The sequence below is a fragment of the Serinus canaria genome, chromosome 5 (genome assembly GCF_022539315.1).
Source record: "Serinus canaria isolate serCan28SL12 chromosome 5, serCan2020, whole genome shotgun sequence".
Lineage (NCBI taxonomy): Eukaryota > Metazoa > Chordata > Aves > Passeriformes > Fringillidae > Serinus > Serinus canaria.
Window position 1 is genome coordinate 57,512,299 of NC_066319.1, and position 18,187 is coordinate 57,530,485.

The 18,187-nt window shown below is 48.0% G+C and overlaps 1 protein-coding gene across 1 annotated transcript; it reads right to left on the reverse strand.

Moving 5' to 3' along the window:
- Positions 1-300: 300 nt before the first annotated feature.
- On the reverse strand, positions 301-15,287 carry DACT1 (dishevelled binding antagonist of beta catenin 1). Its single transcript, XM_050975637.1, has 4 exons — positions 14,931-15,287; positions 12,560-12,692; positions 10,778-10,933; positions 301-8,464 (listed from the first exon to the last, which is right to left on the reverse strand). The coding sequence occupies exons 1-4, from the start codon at positions 15,285-15,287 to the stop codon at positions 6,606-6,608; spliced, it is 2,505 nt and encodes an 834-aa protein (XP_050831594.1). The 3' UTR covers positions 301-6,605.
- Between the last annotated feature and the right edge of the window lie 2,900 nt (positions 15,288-18,187).

The following is an 18,187-nucleotide window of genomic DNA, read 5'->3' on the forward strand; positions in this document are numbered from 1 at the left end:
AAAATCTCATTTCTGAGGGCATGAAGCTCATAAGGAGACACAGAGAACACATTTTTCAACAGGTTGCAAATTTTCCAGCTTCCTGCCCCTTGACCACAGAAGACTTGACCTTTTAAGGGGGGGAATAAAACAATTTACTTCCAAAGCCTGATGGCATGAACCCCATCACAAGGTCAGAGTCCAAGTCATATGGGTTTTCCTTCAGTATTGTCAAGGAAGTCTTAGTTCCCAGGACTCACAACTCCTTTAAAACAAACAAAATCCAGCTTTTCAGAGCTCAGCTCAGTGAAAGCAAGTTGCTAATGTTAATACACTTTATTGATCTTAAAGGAATACAGCATGGAAACAAAGGCCATTAACTGAGAGAGAGGCTCTGCTTACATCAAAAAGTCACACAGCATGAAAGGAATGAAAGGAGCAGATCCAAACTCAGGTCCCCACAAACTGAGGGCCCCACAAGAACAATGTACAAAGTTCAAGTGTTTACTTCAGCCTAGATGTTGTCTGGTCCCCAGTGTCATTTGGACCAATCTTGCTCATAGTTTTTGACTGGAAGCTATTCCAGGCAGCCATCCCTGGGTCAGATCCCCAGATCCCTGCTCAGGGAGAAACACCTTTGCCCTGCCCCTGGGTCAGTGTTCTACCAGCATGCTCCAAAACTGCTCTGCTGCCCCAACCAACACTGGTCAAGTGGAAATGACCATGGGACACACTTCCAGCCTGCTCTGTTGCTCCAAACCAAGGCACAAGTGGAGACACAGTCAGATGAAGAGAAAAACTCCCCAAGGACAGCAAATTCCCAAGGCAAAGAGCAGTGGAGGCACTCAGGCTCTAGGATGGTTCATTTGGTTTGTAGGTCACCAGCTTTTCCTGCAGTTTATAGGCAACTGCAGGGTGTAAAACTGCTGCCCAACAGTGACTCCCAAGGCAGATTCATTTATGGACTGAAGCCATGAGGAACACACACAGGTTGTGTCCATAACTGTATTTGTGGTACAGAGGATGATGTTTACCATAAGAGAGAATTTAGAGTGCCTGCCTGAAAGGGTGGATGAATTTATTGGGCCAGAGGACAAGAGTGACCAAAACCATTTGTCCATAGCCTGGATAAATGCATGTCACCATCAGCCAAGCGTGGCAAGTGAACTTTTTGGCAAAGCAATGCAAAACTCACCTTCAGCAGAAGTTGAGGGCAAAAGACTAATAAATATTAGAGTGAGGAAAATTCAATTGCATAGACAATTCCCATTAGTTACTTCAAGATCAGAGGAACACAGGAAATGGTCTGCTGGCTCAGCAGGATGGTGCATCTCCCCCAGCTAATGGTGCTTCAGCAGCTGCAGGAAATGACAGTCTTGAGGAGGAGCACACAAGCCTGGCCACTGTTTGCAGTCCAGTCACCTCACTCTTCCTAGCATCCACAACCACTGGTAGAGCACATCCATCTCTACCTTCTCTTTCACTCTGAACTTGCTGATGTTACATCCATCTCACTATTTCTAACAGAAACAAATTCCCTGCTGTGTAAAAAAGCACTTTCTAGTATCCCTTTTAAATAGATTCCCCTGGTTTTTATGTATCTTCCCTCATTCCAAAACTGTGAGAATTTTCACACCCCAAAGCCACTCTTAGAATCATAGAACAGTTAAGTTTGGAACAGACCTCTAAGATCAATCCCAACTCTTAACCCAAGCACCACCTTGTTCACCATTAAATCAAGTCCCCACGTGCCATTTTTTGAATACTTCCAGGGATGGTGACTCCACCACTTCCCTGGGATTCTTGTTCCACTGCCTGAACATCCTTTCAGTGAAGAATTTTCTCTTAATATCCAATCCAAACCTCCCCTGGTGCAATTTGAGGCAATTTCCTCATGTCCTATTGCTTGTTAACTGGGAGAAGAGATTGACTCTACCTGGATTCACCCTGCTTTCAGGGAGTGGTAGAGGGTGATAAGGTTTCCCCTAAGCCTCCTTTTCTCCAGGCTGAGGCTCCCAGCCCCCTCAGCCACTTCTCTCAATACTTCTGCTCTAGTCCAGTCTTTTCATCCATTCCATTGCTCTTCTCTGGATATGCTCCAGCATCAATTGCTTCTCACCACAGTTCTCCATCTGTAATGTTAAACTCAGAAAGGTTCAGTTTTTCGTATTAGCAGCTCAGTCATATTTATTTTTGTTGGCTACTACAAAAGTACATACTCTGAAGTTAGCTATTAAAAATGTATTTAGCTGTGTCTGCTTCCTCAATAATGTCCTTGTTCCCTCTTGTAAGAAGAACCACGAGCCTGGGGAAAGCCATGCCCGTGAGTCACCTGCCATGGCCACCACTGCTGATCAAAGTCTTTGCTGCCCTTTGTGACAGGAAGGGGTGCAGGTCCCTCAGGGATGGCTTTGTTGGCTGCCACCTGAGGAGTGCCTGACCTTCCTCTGAGCCAACAAACAGAATGGGGATTACTGAAGGCACAGGACTGCTGTGGAGAATCTGTTTTCAGTGCTTATCCAGCATGAACCCCAAGCCATGAGAAAAGCAGAAAACTTGTAAGGGATGGACAGATTCCTGCTGAAGCCCCAGGACCAGGAAAGCTGCAGAGGGCTGGGACCTACAGACTCTCTGCAAGCAGGGGCTGTGCTGTGAAAGGCCAAACCCAAACCTGGGGAATGGAAGCTCATCTCTTGTCCCCAGTTCCTACAGGTCTTGGTCAGATAGTTTTTCTGGAAGAAATGAGGCAGAGTCCCTGGGAGGACCTCATTTAGTCCAGTCTAACTTACTGAGCGAGGTGTTAGGCTGAAACACCTCCTCTTCCCACCTCTTCTGGAAATGCAGATGAACCAGGATCAGACCACTCTATTCATGGGACTCTCCACTCCTCCTTTGCCTCAGAGCCAGCTGTCTGACCCTCTGCTCCACAGGCACATTGGATTTCTCACGGCAAGCAGGAGGTCCACAGCAGGGGCCCCACGCAGTTGGGATGTCTGGGCACCAGGCCAGAGCCTCTCCCTGACCCTGCACACACCAGACACAGCTTGGTTCTTTATGTGCTGACCCACAGCTGGTGGCTGGGGTGAGGCAGCAGAGGACAGACCCAGAAAGGCTGCTGGAAGGCAGAGAGCCCAGGGACACACTCATCCCCTCAGTGTGTGCTGCTGATTCCCTCAGAGGGTGATGGCATTCCAGAGGTGTGCAGAAACCATCTGAACCACAAGGAATCCAGCTCAAAGGGCTCCGCTGCTGTTCCTTTATGCTCCTGTACCTTCTTGCACATAAGGAGCATAGGGATTCCTAATCCCAAAACTCCTCTCTCCCACCTACCCCCACCTTGAAACAGCTCCCAGTGCAATGAAATGTTCCCACTTCAGACTTCCAAAAACAACCATAAACACTGGGGATAATTAAAAAGTGAACATAATGAAAAATACACTGGCAGGCTGTGAAGCTGGAAAGCCAGGTAGCTTAAAGAAGTGCCAGATATTCAAGTGGTCTCCAAGACCAGCAGATGTTTTTCAACCTAACGTTGCAAAAACTTACTAACTCAGATGTGTTTCCTAAATCAGAACCAGAGATGAGAATGTGTGTTGTGTATTGGGACCATACCAAGTACTTTTCCAGCACTGTTAAGATCTGTTATTAAAAAAAGAAAAAAAGGAGGGGGTTGGGTGTTGATAGAAAAAAACTAGACCTGGATAAAGGATTCTGGATGCCTACCTAAATCACATAAGAAAAGGAAAATTCCTTCCCCAAACTGAAAAGATTCAGATGCAATTAAGAGGGAGATACCATCAGCCCATTTCCAAGTCTGTATTAAGCTATTCAACAAGAGAACTGCAGAATACAGTGGCTGCAGCTGATACAGCCTTAGTGATATTTAGGCCTTTATTTATTTTTTTACTCAATTGTCTGAAAAGAAACCATTCAGCAGCTCACTTTTGAAAGCCAGCCTCCCTCACTTGGTACAAGGCAATCTGTTATAGCACTGCAATTAAAAACTCATCATATCAATGGCACTGGGCATTGGTTTGCCTTTCCACCAGCAGCTCCTTTACAGCCAGAGAGAGTGCACAGCTGAGGATTCCCTCTGCTGTTCTTCCACACCTTTGAGGAGATTTACAGGGATTTGCTCATGTTTTTCTCACTCAAAGAGAGATTATGTGGCATGATTAAGAGATATCCTAGGAAAGAAACTACCAGCTTCCACAAGACATTCCCTTTGTTTGATATATCACCCATCAGTTATTAATGGGATGGCTTTAAGCTGTTGCCTAGCTTAGTAATACCATATTTAACAACAAATATTACTTCTTTCCCCTCTCTGTAGTGGCAGCCTTTGTCCACCAATTTCTGGGTGAATTATTCTAAAACAATATATAATTTTTTATATTACATACATACATAGTTTTATATATATATATATATATATATATAGGCTGCCTTTCCATGTATAAAGTAATAGGAGAGTTATGAGCAGCTAAGGGGAGTTACAGCTTCTGCTGTTTGATGTGGGATGGAAGTGCAAGGACTTCCTGGGTTACTGGATCCACAGCCTAATGATCTACTGCAAAACCCTTACAGAAACTGATTTTCTACTCCTTATAAAAACAAATAAACTAACCAACCACAAATAGGACAATAATAATATGCAACATTATAAACAGGGATTTACTACACTGCAGATTAAAAAATAAAATGTGCCTCTTAGGAAAAGTGTTCCCACTGTCTCAGAAGCTGCTCCCTGAGATGTTTAATTCTGAGTGGATCCTTCCTTCCCACATTTGTGATGCAAGGAAACCTGGGGAAAAAAAAACCCTGCTCTGCCTTTCAAGTGAGTGACAGCATGAAAGACAAGAGCAGCCACAAAGGAAAACTCTGCTCAGACCTCGCTATGGAATGGACAGGCTGCACACGCATCCCTGAAATCCACACCAGCCACAGCACCCACTCCAGTTGTTTGTCCATTGCTTTGTGGATGCCAAAGCAGAAGATGAACCTGCAGAAACCAACTCAACTTGCTCAAAACCTCCAACCTTCTCACCAGGCAGCTCCAAAGCTTTTGTTGTGGATGGAGGCAGAGCTGCCTAGGGAGGGCTCCTTTCTCCTTTGCTGCCAGACTCCCCTCCAGTCCCATGGGAAGAACCTGAGACAGAGACAAGTGGGTGACCCATTTGTCACCTTCCATGACCCTGCTAGGGCTGTAACAGAGCCAACAGCCAAAGCTACAGAGGGCACCATGGACAGGCAGCCTATGCTCTCCTCCACCCAGCCCAGCTCCCAGAGCACACAGCTCTCGGGGATTCACTTACTGGACATTCCATGGGGACACCTGCTGTGTCCCACAGATCGATTTGGTGACAGAAACCAACCATCTGCCCCTGTGTTGTACCAACCAAAGTCTGCAAGCACCCAGACAGAGAACAGGATTAATGTTATACTTCCATCTGCTCTGAAACATGAGCTGCCCATCAGCAACAACCTGAAGGTGCCTCTGAGCTCCTAAATCCCACTTTGCCCTTGGAAAAATGCAAGCTATGAGAAGAACAAGAGAAGCCATGACAAGCCAATTCCCTCATAGCACAAGTCACATCCACAGCAGCATTTTAAACTTGCCCCTTTTCCTGCATGGCTAAATGCAAGGAACGTTATCAGGTCACATCAGGAGACATCTAAGTGGTGACAACACCAATGTAAAAGCACTGACTGGGTCTGCACCAACGTAACAAACTTTAAAAAGTATTAAAACAGACTGTTTATTACAGCATATGATGTGTTATATTAATTTACACAATGATATATATATATAAAAACAGCCATTGATGATGTACAGTAAATTGGACATCAACAGGAATATTAAAACTACTGATACTCATGCACGTGACATGCATATGGGTTTTTTTTTTCTTTTTCAAAAGCAGTTTACACAATATAATGAAGTTACTAAGCCTTGGTCAGCTGCTCCAGCTGCAGTTTACTCTGGACACCACCGCCGTCCGCAGTGGGACTCCCAGGAGATCGGAGCAGAGTGCACTCCAGGGAAGGCGACTTAACCTCGGAGACAGATTGAACAGGAGCCCTTTCCTGGTGGGGGAAGGCTGGGGGAGGACAGGAGTGAGTTTCAAGAAGAGAATCAACAAGAAAAGAAAAAAAAACAGACCAGAGTACCAGAAGGAAAAAGTTCAAGATGTGGCAACAGCAGAAAGGGACAAGCAAAAACATTAAGAAACACCCTCACTCCCTCCCCTTTATTCCCTAAAAACTTATGACCTTAAGCTGTCGATATCCTGTATAAGACCCAGAACTGGAAAAATTTGGCAAGGAAGATCCATTCCCAGAAACATTTTAGCCTTTTCTCAAAGCCTTCTGACACCACGCGCTGGAGGCTGTTCACCACTGAAATGGCAGTGTTGTGTTGTTGGGTTTTTTAAACAAGTGTAACGGTCTTTTATTTCCACATAAAAGGCACTAGTATCCACCCAAGTTCTGAAGACAAGTGACATAATTTACCTTAAGTTTTAAATATTTGTATTAAAAAAAAAAAAACTGTAGAAATATGTACAAAAAAAAAAAGCACCTTGCTTCCAAAAGCAGAAGCAGATACATTCCACCAAGTCACCTCACTAGACGGTCGTCATGAGCTTGAGGGAGCCTGACCGAAAGCGGAGGATTTTCTTCTTGAGGTTATGGGAGGCTTTGATTTTGACAAAGGCCTTGGCCGCATTTTCATGCAGCTCCGGCGCCGTGACCGTTTGGATGGGGAGCGTCTGGACAAACTGGGACCAAATCAGGCCCCCGCTCTCATCAGAGTCACTGGTGGTCGTGCTCTCCCCTACAAACTCCACCTCGCTCAGGCTTGACTCGCTGTCTCCAAAGCAGTTCGTGGTGTAGTTGCTCTGCTCGTCCTCGCTCGTGTCCACCACGGTGGAGTGGAACAAGGACTCGCACTCGGCCGAGTACTCCGAGTCGCTGGCCACGTAGGCGTAGGGGCTGACGTAGGGCAGGGGCACCTGTGAGTAGACCCCCACGCCCTCCCGCCGGTTCCTCCTCGCCCTCCGCAGGGCCTCCTCGTAGGAGATCTCCGCCGAGGACTTCCAGCGGCGGTAGTCGGCACGCTTGTGCTTGGGCTTGGCCACCACAACCTCCCGGCCGTGCCCGTGGGAGCGGAGGGCGGATCTGTGCAGGCCGGCCTGCCGGCCCGGGAGGCTCGGCTCCAGCGGCAGGCCGCCGCCTCTCTTCCCTCGCGACGAGGGCTTTTTCAGTTTCTTATTTGTATCCAACTCCTCAGGGAAGCGGCACTTTTTGCCGACCAGTTTGGGTTTCTCCCTCAAGGTCTGTGAGCTGTTTTCCACCCCGTTGGCGATGTGGGACCTGTGTTTCAACGCAGAGCTTTTCAAAATCTTGACGTGCCGGGTGCCTTTGTGAAGCTTCATGCTTTGCTGCTGGGCCGGGATGTACTGGGCGTTCACCAGCAGCCCATCATCCAGGCTCTGCGAGGAAGAGCCCTCGCTTTTGAAATCCAGTGCGGGCCTCTCCTCCACAGCCGGTGACGAGGAGCGAGCGGCCTGCAAGCTGCTCTTCAACAGGATCTTTTTGGGAGGCTGGCTGACCCTGTTCTCTGGCTGCAGCACCACCGGCTTCCCTGGGGTCTCTTTGGGAGATGCAGCAAAGAGCTGGCTGTTCTCCTTGGGTACATCCCCGGCCGTGCCCGTGGTGTTGCGGCCCAGCTCCGGCGGTGCTGCTTTGGCACCCCGTGGCAGGTGCTTGCTCTGGAGTTCTGTTGTTGTGCCAGGTGGGAAAGCAGCTGGCAAAGGGGCCTTCCTACTCTCCAGCTGCTCCCCAGCAGGCTCCCTTGGCCTTTGCTTTAATGGGGAGGGAGTCGTGTGGTCCGGAGCGGGAGCCCCAGCAGGAGGCAAACACGCCGGCTTGGAGCTCTTCAGGTTCACCACGTTGCCGTGGGCCACCACTGCTGCCGGCTGCCGGACGCACATGCTGCCATGCCTCAAGATCCCTTTGGTGGCATCGGCGTTGAGACTCGTCCGGGGTTTGTTAGTCCTTACTGCGTGAGTCTTTTTCTGAACCAGGCTTAAGATGTAGCTGTCTATCCTCTTGCTGGTGGAAGGGCACGGAGCCGGCCAGGAGCTCTGCGGGGGGAAGGCGCTGGCGGATTGTCCCGAGTCCGTTTCGGATGGGGTGCAAACGTCGCTCATATCACAAGCGAGCCTCTCCTCTTCTCGCTGGGGGTTCTCAGTCACGGGGAGGAGGAACATGGGGCTCTGCACAGCCACGGCGTGGAGCGGGCTGGGGTAGCGGTAGATGTCGTTCCCGTTTTTAGACACCAGATCGCACTGGTACTTGGGATGTACATCTGCAACGACATCGAGGGAATTTGAGTGCGGTGTGGATAAAGAGCGACAGACAGAGCCTGCGGTCTGGTCCTCATGCTGGCCTTCCTTATTATAGTCCATCCAGCCTATGAGATCTGAAAGGCATTTTAGGAGAGTTTAGAGAGCCTGCCAGGGACAGCTGTGCTACGTTTTTAATGTGCTGCCAAGGACGCCGGTCCATCTAGGCACACGATGCAAAGCTTTAACTACAGCAGCAGCAATTTTGCAACCGTGGGTTGCCGTTCAAGCAATACAAAAAGCAGCACTATCCTTCTGTGGGTCTCCCTGTCACTGCTTCTGTGTGGGATTTACCCCACTAGGACCACATGGTTAAAACAATAAAAATCACAACCCTAACGAGAACAATGAGAACATTGGTTTCAAACCTGTGCCCAGGTTGTTAAGAGCTTCCTATCTTCCTTTCAAGCCACCCAGAAGTCTGCAAGGGTCTCTTTATTTGTTACACAGTCACCTGTGAAACTCTCTGCAGGCCTCAGCACATATGAATTTTAAATCCAAAGAGAAACATAAAAAATACAGACAAGAGAACAATTAATTTTTGTGGCTTACTGACAAATTTCACTTCCGGATTCTTTCAAGCATGTCTCAGGTCAGGAAAAAAAATTCAGACCTTATTTTATTTTCATTTTTATTATTGTTGCTACTATTATTATAATATTTATAGCAATGCTAATAGTAAAAACAGATGCTCTTTTTGAGTGATAAAGGGTAAAAAATGGGAAAGAGGCTCATATTGTCTCACAAATACAAGGAGTGCAGGTCAATCCAGCTGACATCCTAGCCTTGGCTCTGCAAAGAGAGTTCTGCCAGAGAAACCCAGTGCATTTCACGATGCATGAGTCAGATTTAATGGCTAATTAATGGCTAAGGAGCTTACTAGAGAGGTAAGCGACCTTAAGAGCAGAGCTTCCACTCAAGCACCTAAGATTATTATTTTTTTTTAAGCTTAAGTTGCCCTTGTCTTCTTGGGTAGGGGTACAATCTAAATGATCCTCTGCCAGTCCTGTTTTCTGCCCTTGGGCTGGAAACTTCAGCCAGGGTACTCCAACTGGAATGCTCAGTGCTCATCACTTATCTAAGGCTTATTTCAAAGAGGTCTCATGGGCACTGATGAAATTTGCTGATAGAGATGATGTTCCTCTGTGAGCAGGAGAGGAAGAACAGGGAAGTTAAGAGCATAAACTTCCTCCAGATCACCTCTCAGTTTTCCCACATTTCCTAAATTCTATGTTGGCTTCAAGGAATGTTGACAAAAAGGCATTTTTGAAATTTGTCAGTTTGTGAAATTTCATCCTTGAAAGTGAGACTGTATGAATCATGAGAGGTGTATGTTTTTGTGGTATATACAGAAAAAACAGTAATGCAATCAGCTGGAATTGCTTCTGTGGGCTTTTTTTTTTCCTTGTTTTAATGTATGGCACATGAAGATCACATATACCTTTCAACAGGGAGCATTAAATTACCTCGAGCTGCTCACAGGAAAACTTAGAGGACTTGTCAGCATCTCAGAATGAATGTATTCCAGGCTGCATTTTCCCAGTTCAGAAACAGCAGAGCATGAATTATTCTGTCCTTGATTCACAACAAATCACTATCAGTAAACCTTAAAGAGCAGAATGCAAAGTGGAAATTCTGTGGTTGGAATCATCCTCCCCAGCCCAGAATGAGCTAAAGCTTTTGAAAATGTCTGCAGTCAGTAACACTGGATCACAGCAGCCCTATTGAAGAGTCTCTTCTGGAGAACAGAGGAGGCTTTCCTAATGAGCCAGCCCACAAATCAAGGCTTGCATCTTCAGACTGGTGTCCAAGGAAAGTTCACAGCTCTCTGCCAAAGAGACAAAATGTACCTGGCTTGTTCATGATGCCTATGTGTCTGTACTATACAAATGCAGAACACACCTCACCATGCTCACCCGGGGTCAAGGACCATCAGAATTGACAAAATGACTGCTAAAAACATGTGCCCTGACCCCCTAAAACCTGTAGCCAGCTCCTTACTCTGTGACTTTAATGCTGACATGGCTAAGAGCTATCATTAATTACTGCTAGTCACTAAAAATGCTTTTCTAAAGAAAGAGAAATCAGCTGACTGATGTGTTTCTGTGTACAGGTACCACTGCCCTCTGCTGGGTAGAGCAGCTGCCAGACCTTCACATGCCAATTTAACGTGTTTAGAGTGACATATTCATGTGCAAAGCTGGAGCAGTGGAGGGCAAACAGTCCTGCCTCATGACCCATGTACGTGAGAGGCACTGGGATCTTTTCAGAGCATAATATGGCACATGAAAGGAAGAAGGGTTAATCCAACCCAGGTACTCCTGAGGTAGTATTTCCAAAGCCAAAGCCACCTCCTGGAGTATGATGTATTCCACCTGCTTTTACTATACCTGCAGATTTAGGGCGTCCATCTGAGATATTCAGTGTTGCCTCCAAAGGGCTGCAAAAGCAAGTGCTAGAATGGCAACTGGATAAACACTCACTGAAGACAGAGTTAGATGAATTGGAAAGCGATCCAGAAGCTCCATCACTCAGCTCATAAAACCCTATAAAAATAAGAGTTTGGATTTATATTAGTTATGTCTACACAAAGTTACTATTTGTGTCCCTAGAAAGGCAGTCAAGCTGGTGTTTGAGTTGGCTTACTCTAAGATAAGTAGTTATGGGATTTCATTCAGTCACCCCAAAAACAGCCAACAATTTAGTAATATCCTTATTGCCATGAATTTACTTTGTTTAAAAGTAAAGCACTTAAAACAGCAGAACTTATCTTAGCATATGGAATTTTTTTTTTAACTTTACAAGGGTTGGGGGTCTAACCCTTACAGGGATTTTCAGATTTTAGCAACAATGATCCAGGCTGTGTTTGGCAGCTCACTCATTTAATAAAGTGCTATACTTCCAAGACAGACTCTCCAACTATTACTTAACTATAAAAGTGTTGGGCCCAATGCTATCCATTACTTTCCTCAATGTTCTGGAGATAAACATAATATTTGTGGATTACAAGAAAGAAGAAAAATGGTAAATAATGTGCAGATGCAGCAAATTTAATTTCCTGGTAAACTGGGACTACTCAAGGAAAAATGACATACCGCAACCAAAATTTAAATTGTTCATATAGGGGTAAGGAATGCAGAGCATGCCTACAGAATGGGGATGCATCCTGGAAAACAATAATCCTGGAAAGGGCTTAGTCAGCGTGGAAAAGCAGCTCAATCAAGCTTAATGATATGGCAGAAAAAAAAAAAAAAGCTAATGAGACTGTTGGATGTACAAAGAGGCTAATGAATAGCAGCAGGGAAATGACTTCAGCAGTCTACATGGCCCTGGTAAGAAACACTGGAACGGTGAGCCCAGTCCTTGAATCCAGCATGCTTAAAACAAAGCTAAAAAAAATTGGAAAGAGGCCACCAAGCTATTTAGGAGCTTGGAAAAATGCCTTAAAATGAATGACTTCAAGAACTTGACCTGTTTAGCTCATCAAATAAAAGCCAGAATTATAATGTATAGCACCTCCAAGAGGAGGGAAAGCTGGGTATTAGAAAAGACCTTTCTTTAGGGGAGAAAAGGATAAAAAAATATCAGTGCTGGAACAAGTCTAGATTTCTAGTCAGACTAGAAATTAGCACTGGCTTTAACAATTGCTAGTTGGAGGATTCTCCATTTTTTAGTGTGTTCAGAACAGGTCTAGGGTCCTCTAGGAATGGCTCCCCATAGTTAAATACCACTTTTAGTGGCTTCAACACAGTTAGAATGAGACGAAATTCAATATATGGGGGATGAAATTGATTCCATGTTCCTTTCTGGCTGTATGACCACTTTTGATATCTTCCTCCTGATGGTGGTGCTTCTTTTCACCATTTTTCCTTCAGCCTCCTCCCTAATATACAGGACAATTAGAACTTTTTGAACAAAATGTGAGGGTGGCCTTGAAAAAACAAATGCCCCAAACACTAAAAATCTAATTAAGCTTGAAATGCTTCTCTGAAAGAAGCAAACACCAGCCTTTCCAGTGGTCACTGAACTCTGTTAGTAGGGATTAATTATCAGAGTGTCAACTAGATGTAGACATTTACTGCTGCAGTACTGAAAACTCCAGCACTAAAATCTACAGCCAGTTTAATTCCAGGTCCCAGGGGAGGCTGGATTTTGCTGAGCACTGCCCTTACCTGAACTTGGACGACTGTCTGTCTCCAGGTGCTCATCTGTCGTTTTCTCCACGTCGAGGCGGAGATCACTTATTTGCTTATCCAGCTCTTGCAACTGATTTAATAACCCAGCATCCCTCCTCCTCAAGCAGTTCTGCAAAAGAAGAGGACAAAGAACATCAGCTCCTTCAGTGGGGCAGATGTGAAGGGGTCTCAAGGACCAACAGATTTCTCTGTCTAAGCCCTGTGAAACACCTCGTTGATATTCTTTTATATAAAACCCAAACAAAGCTCTGACATTTTTAGATGGATGCTCTGGATAAATACTTCAGTGAAATATTATGCAGGCACTTCATCCCAGCCTGTTCCAGCCAGTTCTGCATGAGGAGCATGTTCCACTATTCAGGAAGACCAAGGGGCTGTGCTGACCACAGCTGGAAGAACAAAGCTGGATTGTGTGATATGGCCCAACCAGACCTGGGCACATGGAACGGGCAAGGACGGCCGTGCCAGCCTAGCAGGGCACGTTCCCCACCACATTGGTGTTACTCAGAGATCACATCTGCTCACACAATGGCACCAAACAGCTCTGCCAACAAGTGCCTGTGGTGTGGGAACCGCCTTGTTCTGATGCACGTTATGAGCTTAGAGTCCACCATCCAGACAGTGAGATTCCCAGGGCTGGGATCACAGCTCTTTTATTAGTTTTGCAGTGCAGCAGGAAGGAAGAGTAATTCTTCCTCTTCTCCCATTATAATTGTATGAAATTGCTGCGAGATGAATTTTAAGGCTATTTATGAAGGTAATTTGATGGCATAAAATAAGCAATAAGAAATTATTTTGCAAGGCTCTCATTAACCCACGGTCAACACAATCAGTTTCCCCCAGTGTATTATAATGTTGCTTATCCATCATCTGTTCAGCTCCATACCCTTTAATTGCTCTGGCTTTGGGGAAAGGGGAGGAGGCAGGAGGAAGGTTCATCTACTTTTGTTTCTTCGAGTGCATCATTTGACTGGCACCCAGGGGTGCTCTGACACATTCATTGCAATGAGTTTTGATGCTCATGGCTGGACTACTTCTGAACCCATTAAATCCAGGATAATCTTTTCCATGGAGTGGACCAGTCATAGAATCATAGGTTCATAGAAGGATTTGGGTTGGAAGGAACCCTAGAGATCACCTTGTTCCAACCTCCTTGCCATGGGTAGGGACACATTCCACTACACCAGTTGCTCAGATCCCTGTCCAGCCTGGCCTTGGGCAAAGGGAGAGCAAATGCTAAAAGCAGTGACAAGCTTTGGTTGAAGTTGTGCTGGTGTTTAAGGCCATCCTTTGGAGAACCAAAGGGGTGATCCCAAGCCTTCTCCCCCATTCCTGCGGGAACCAGGGCTGGCTGGCAGCCAGGCTGGAGGAGGTGATGGGTTCAAGGGATGACTTCGCTGCGCCACCTACTGCCACCAGCGCCCCCTCCCCCAGTCAGCACCGCATCTGGTTCCAATCTGCAATGTCAAGTGCACAAATTAAAGTGCTACCACAAATCTCCGACTTCTTTTTTTTTTTTTTTTTTTGAGTAATGATTCCGTGGTCCTTCACTACGGCTCTCGGCCGCCAGCCAGCCCCTTCTCAGCAGAAAAAAAGAAATTATTTTTATCTTTTTAAAAGGGATATAACCCTAACTAAACCAGAAGGGTAATAAGAAAAAAAAAAAAAAAAAAAGAAAAAAAGGAGGAAAAACGGGGGGTGGGGAAAAGAAAAAATCAGGGAAATAAATCACGCAATCCAACTTCTCCCTGGGTGAAAGCAAATGCTGAGCCGCGCACAAAGAGCGCCAGGCACAGCTGTACGCTATTTTCATTGAAAAATGATCTGCTGCTTCGTGCCGCCCTCCATCTCTTCCCACACCAGCTCCAAAGCGCGTCCTCCAACAAAAGCATCCCTTCTTTACGGGCCCGATCCTGCCGGTGCCCGAGCGCCCGCTGCCTCCTCTCGGGGCTGGACCCGGGAGCTGGCTCCCAACTTCCATTCATGGCAACGGCGGCGCCTCTCTTGCCATGAATGGAAGTGGGACCGCCGGCCCGGCTCCGGGACCCGAAGGGAACCGTGCGGCCACCGGCACAACGCCGGCACGACCCGTCCACCTCCGAGCTGTCACCGGCCCGCCGCCTCACCTGCGCTCCGTGCCGGCTGACAGCGGCCCGGGGGTGCCGCCCGCGGGGGTTCCCAGCTCCCTTCTCGCCTCTCCGCGGGCAGGACCCGCGGGTCGCACCGACACGGGGGCACCGAGCGGGCGCGCATCGCCCGGCGCTCCCGCCCGCATCCCCGGCACTCCCCGCCCGCATCCCGCGGCGTTCGCCACTCGCATCCCGCGGCGCCCCCCGCCCCCGCTCACCAGCTGCCTCCGCAGGAGAAGGATGTTTTCCTCCAGGAACTTCTCCTCCAGGCTGCGCGGCGGCGGCCCCTCTCCCGGCGGCTCCCCGCGGCCGCCCTGCGCCCCGGGCCCCGCTCCCGCCGGCCGCCGCAGCAGGAGGCTCTTCACCAGCAGCTCCTGCCGCTGCCGCAGGTACTCCAGCTCGCCCAGCCCGGCCAGCGTGGCCTCCAGCCGCTCCCGGGTGCGCAGCCGTTCCGCCTCCGCTTCGCCCTTCTCCCGCCAGCGCGCATCGGGCTCCCGCGGCGCCCCCGCGGGTCCCCCCGCCGCCTGCCCCGGCCCCGCCGCCGCCGCGGCGCTCGCCACGGGGCTCGCCTTCATCGCCGGGGAGGGGGCGGCCGCCGCTGCCAGCCCTGCCCGCGGGGGCACCGCGCCGAGCCCCGCGCTGATGCCGCCGCTGCCGCCGCCGGTCGCGAATGGTCCGCGGGGCGCCCGGCTGCCTCCCCGGCTGCCGCCGCCCCGCGCCCGCCCACCGCCCGCCTCCATCCCTCCTCCATCCCTCCTTCATCCCTCCTTCCCGCCCGCCTTCCTCCCCGCCCGACCGCGGCTCCACGCCCGTGGTCGCTTCGCTCCTCATCTTCTTCCTCCTTCTCCTCCTCCCCTCACCTCCGCTCGCCGCGGGGTGCGGGAAGGTGGAGGATGCGGGAGTGCAAACCGCTGACCTTCCCAAAAACTCCATCCGTGACCTCTGGAGCCCTGCACGGCGTAGTCACGGACCATCACAGAGCGATGACGGAGTTATTATTGTAGAACCACAGAGCGGTTTGAGTTGGGATATTAAAAACCACCTCGTTCCAACCCTGCCGTGCCAAGGGCAGGACACCTCCTCTAGACCTGGCTGCTCCAAGCTCTGTCCAAAGTGGCCTGGAACGCTGTCAGGGATGGAGCATCCACATCTTCTCTGGGCAACCTGTGCCTCACACCCTCACAGGGAAGAATTTCTTCCTAATTCCTAATCTGAACCTGCCCTCTGTCAGTTTAAAGCCAAAAGCTGCTTATACAGACCAGCACATCCAAACCAGGAACAAAAATAATGCATCTGGGAAAAAAAAATCCAGGCATGAAGAGGTGAGGGTGTAAGGAGAGGGAAAAATGGAAAGCAGAGGAGAACCTGGAAGTCCTCACACTGGGCTGCTGACCACGGCATGGGCAGTGGGATCAAAGCACGGGTGAGCAGTTGCTTCAAAGCCTGTGTGAGTAAACCAGTCCCAAAAGCCATAATGAAGTGAACTTTGCAGCAGCACGCAGGCTAATTGCAGCAAAGGATCTGCAATTAGGTTTTCAATGGGCATGTGGTGGAAAGAGGCGGAGAGTGGAATGCAGATGCTGAAGGGGAAAAAAAAGAAAATGTTAGTTTCAAAATAGAGTGAAAATTGAGTTGCAGACATGTACTAAGGGGAGAAAATGGAAGAGGAAGAAACAAGCATTGAGGGAGTCCTCCACAATATGGGGTTTGTTTGGGAAGATGTGAGCCCACTGTGCAGCAGCTCTCATGGACATTATGAACATAATGAAATACTCTTTCTCACTATCCCTCAAAAGATTGTGAGTGTTTGTGGTACTGGAAGGTCTCAGGTGGAATTTGTCTCCTCACTCCCATGCTGTTTGCAGCACACAACACATAGTGGTGTGCCATACCCCTTTGTCCTGAGAGCCAAAAATCTGGCAAAATCCTTACTTCACAGTCTTCTTAAACCACTGTAAAGTGCTCTCAAAAAAGGACATCCACTTCCTCTTGCAGCTTAAAACCAGCCCTCCCAAATCCTGGCTCAGATGCTGTTGAGGGCTCATGCTCATAGGATGGCTGAACCTAAAGCCATCTCTGTTTCTTTTTGCAGCTTCAGCCCACAGCTGTGGCAGTGCAGGGCATCTATGGTCATCTTTTAGTTTGAATTGGGAGTGACTTTTCAAAGGGTCTCTCCACATCATCCCAGCTCACCTGAGGTTGCTAAGAAAAACTGGAAATAAAACTAAGCCACATGCTGGATCTCTGTCTCTCTCTTCCTTTTGTGTATCTGGGCCCATAAAAGGCCCAGAAATAGGTTCAACCCCTGTCCCACAGCATTTAGGCCACCCCTGCTGACTTAAAAATCCACTCCATGGCTTTCCCTCTTGCATGGATCTTGGCTCACAACATCCTGAGCATGTTGATGCTGAAACTTGTATTGCAATGCAGAGTGACTTTTCCAAGAGCACCAGAAGCTCTCCAGATATGGAAGCAAAAGCTTCCACATTTTCTTTCCTACTTTCCACCCTTTGTAGCCAGGTTTTGCATACAGCTCTGTGCCTTGTATGTGTTTGCACACAAAGCTTCATGCAATATTTATGCAAAGCTATTTCAGCTCCTTCTGAGCTGTTGTGCACTGTACAATGTGTACATTGCTTCCAAAATAAAATACAGATGAATAAAATCTGTCTTAATTATATATTTTTTTTTTTATTTTGCCACTTAACATCTCGTGGATTTCAGCCCAATTCCTCCCTCCCAAGTCACCTCTTCCACTCTGAGGAGTATAAGGTGCTGTCTCCAGGACTCTCTACTGACATTTCTGTGTTCATCCTTCACAGTGCATTAGTTCCTGAAAGGAAAAGAAACACAGGAACTGCCAGAACAGTCAACTCCCTACATAACACAGAGAGGAGAACACAGCTTGGAGTGAACCAGACTCACCATGTGCTTATAGGATCAGCAAAGAGGAAGGGAAGGAGGATCTGATGCAGAGAAACTGAGCTTTTTCCCCATAGAGGAAGGAATGAGGTGCCTGGGAAGCAGTGGGACTGGGAAGGCTGGACAGCATGGAAGGAGGAGATGTGCAATTGAGCAGCCAGCAAGAAATGACAATTTATGTGAATAATAGAAGAAAAACAAGGCATCACCTAAGACAAAACAAGGGAGGGGAGGGCCACAGAGTCCATTTGAGAGCTAGGATGCAGCTCAGCAGAGTGCAGGTCATGTAGACAAGGGAGGAGAGAGCCTGAAAAGGCAGGCTATGAAGGCAGGAGAAAGAGCAAAGAGAATGAGCAGAAAATACAGGCCTTTTAATTTACTCAGGAAGCCACTGAGAAAACAGCAGAAGGAAGGGCCCATAAGCAGCAAGAAGGGACAATAAGGTGAGAAGATGGAGAAAGGGGTAGGTATCATCCTTCAGTAAAATGGGGATTTTAAGCACATGGGGAACAGGAGACTGAGATTGGTTTCTCCCCTCTCAGTTACACTGCAG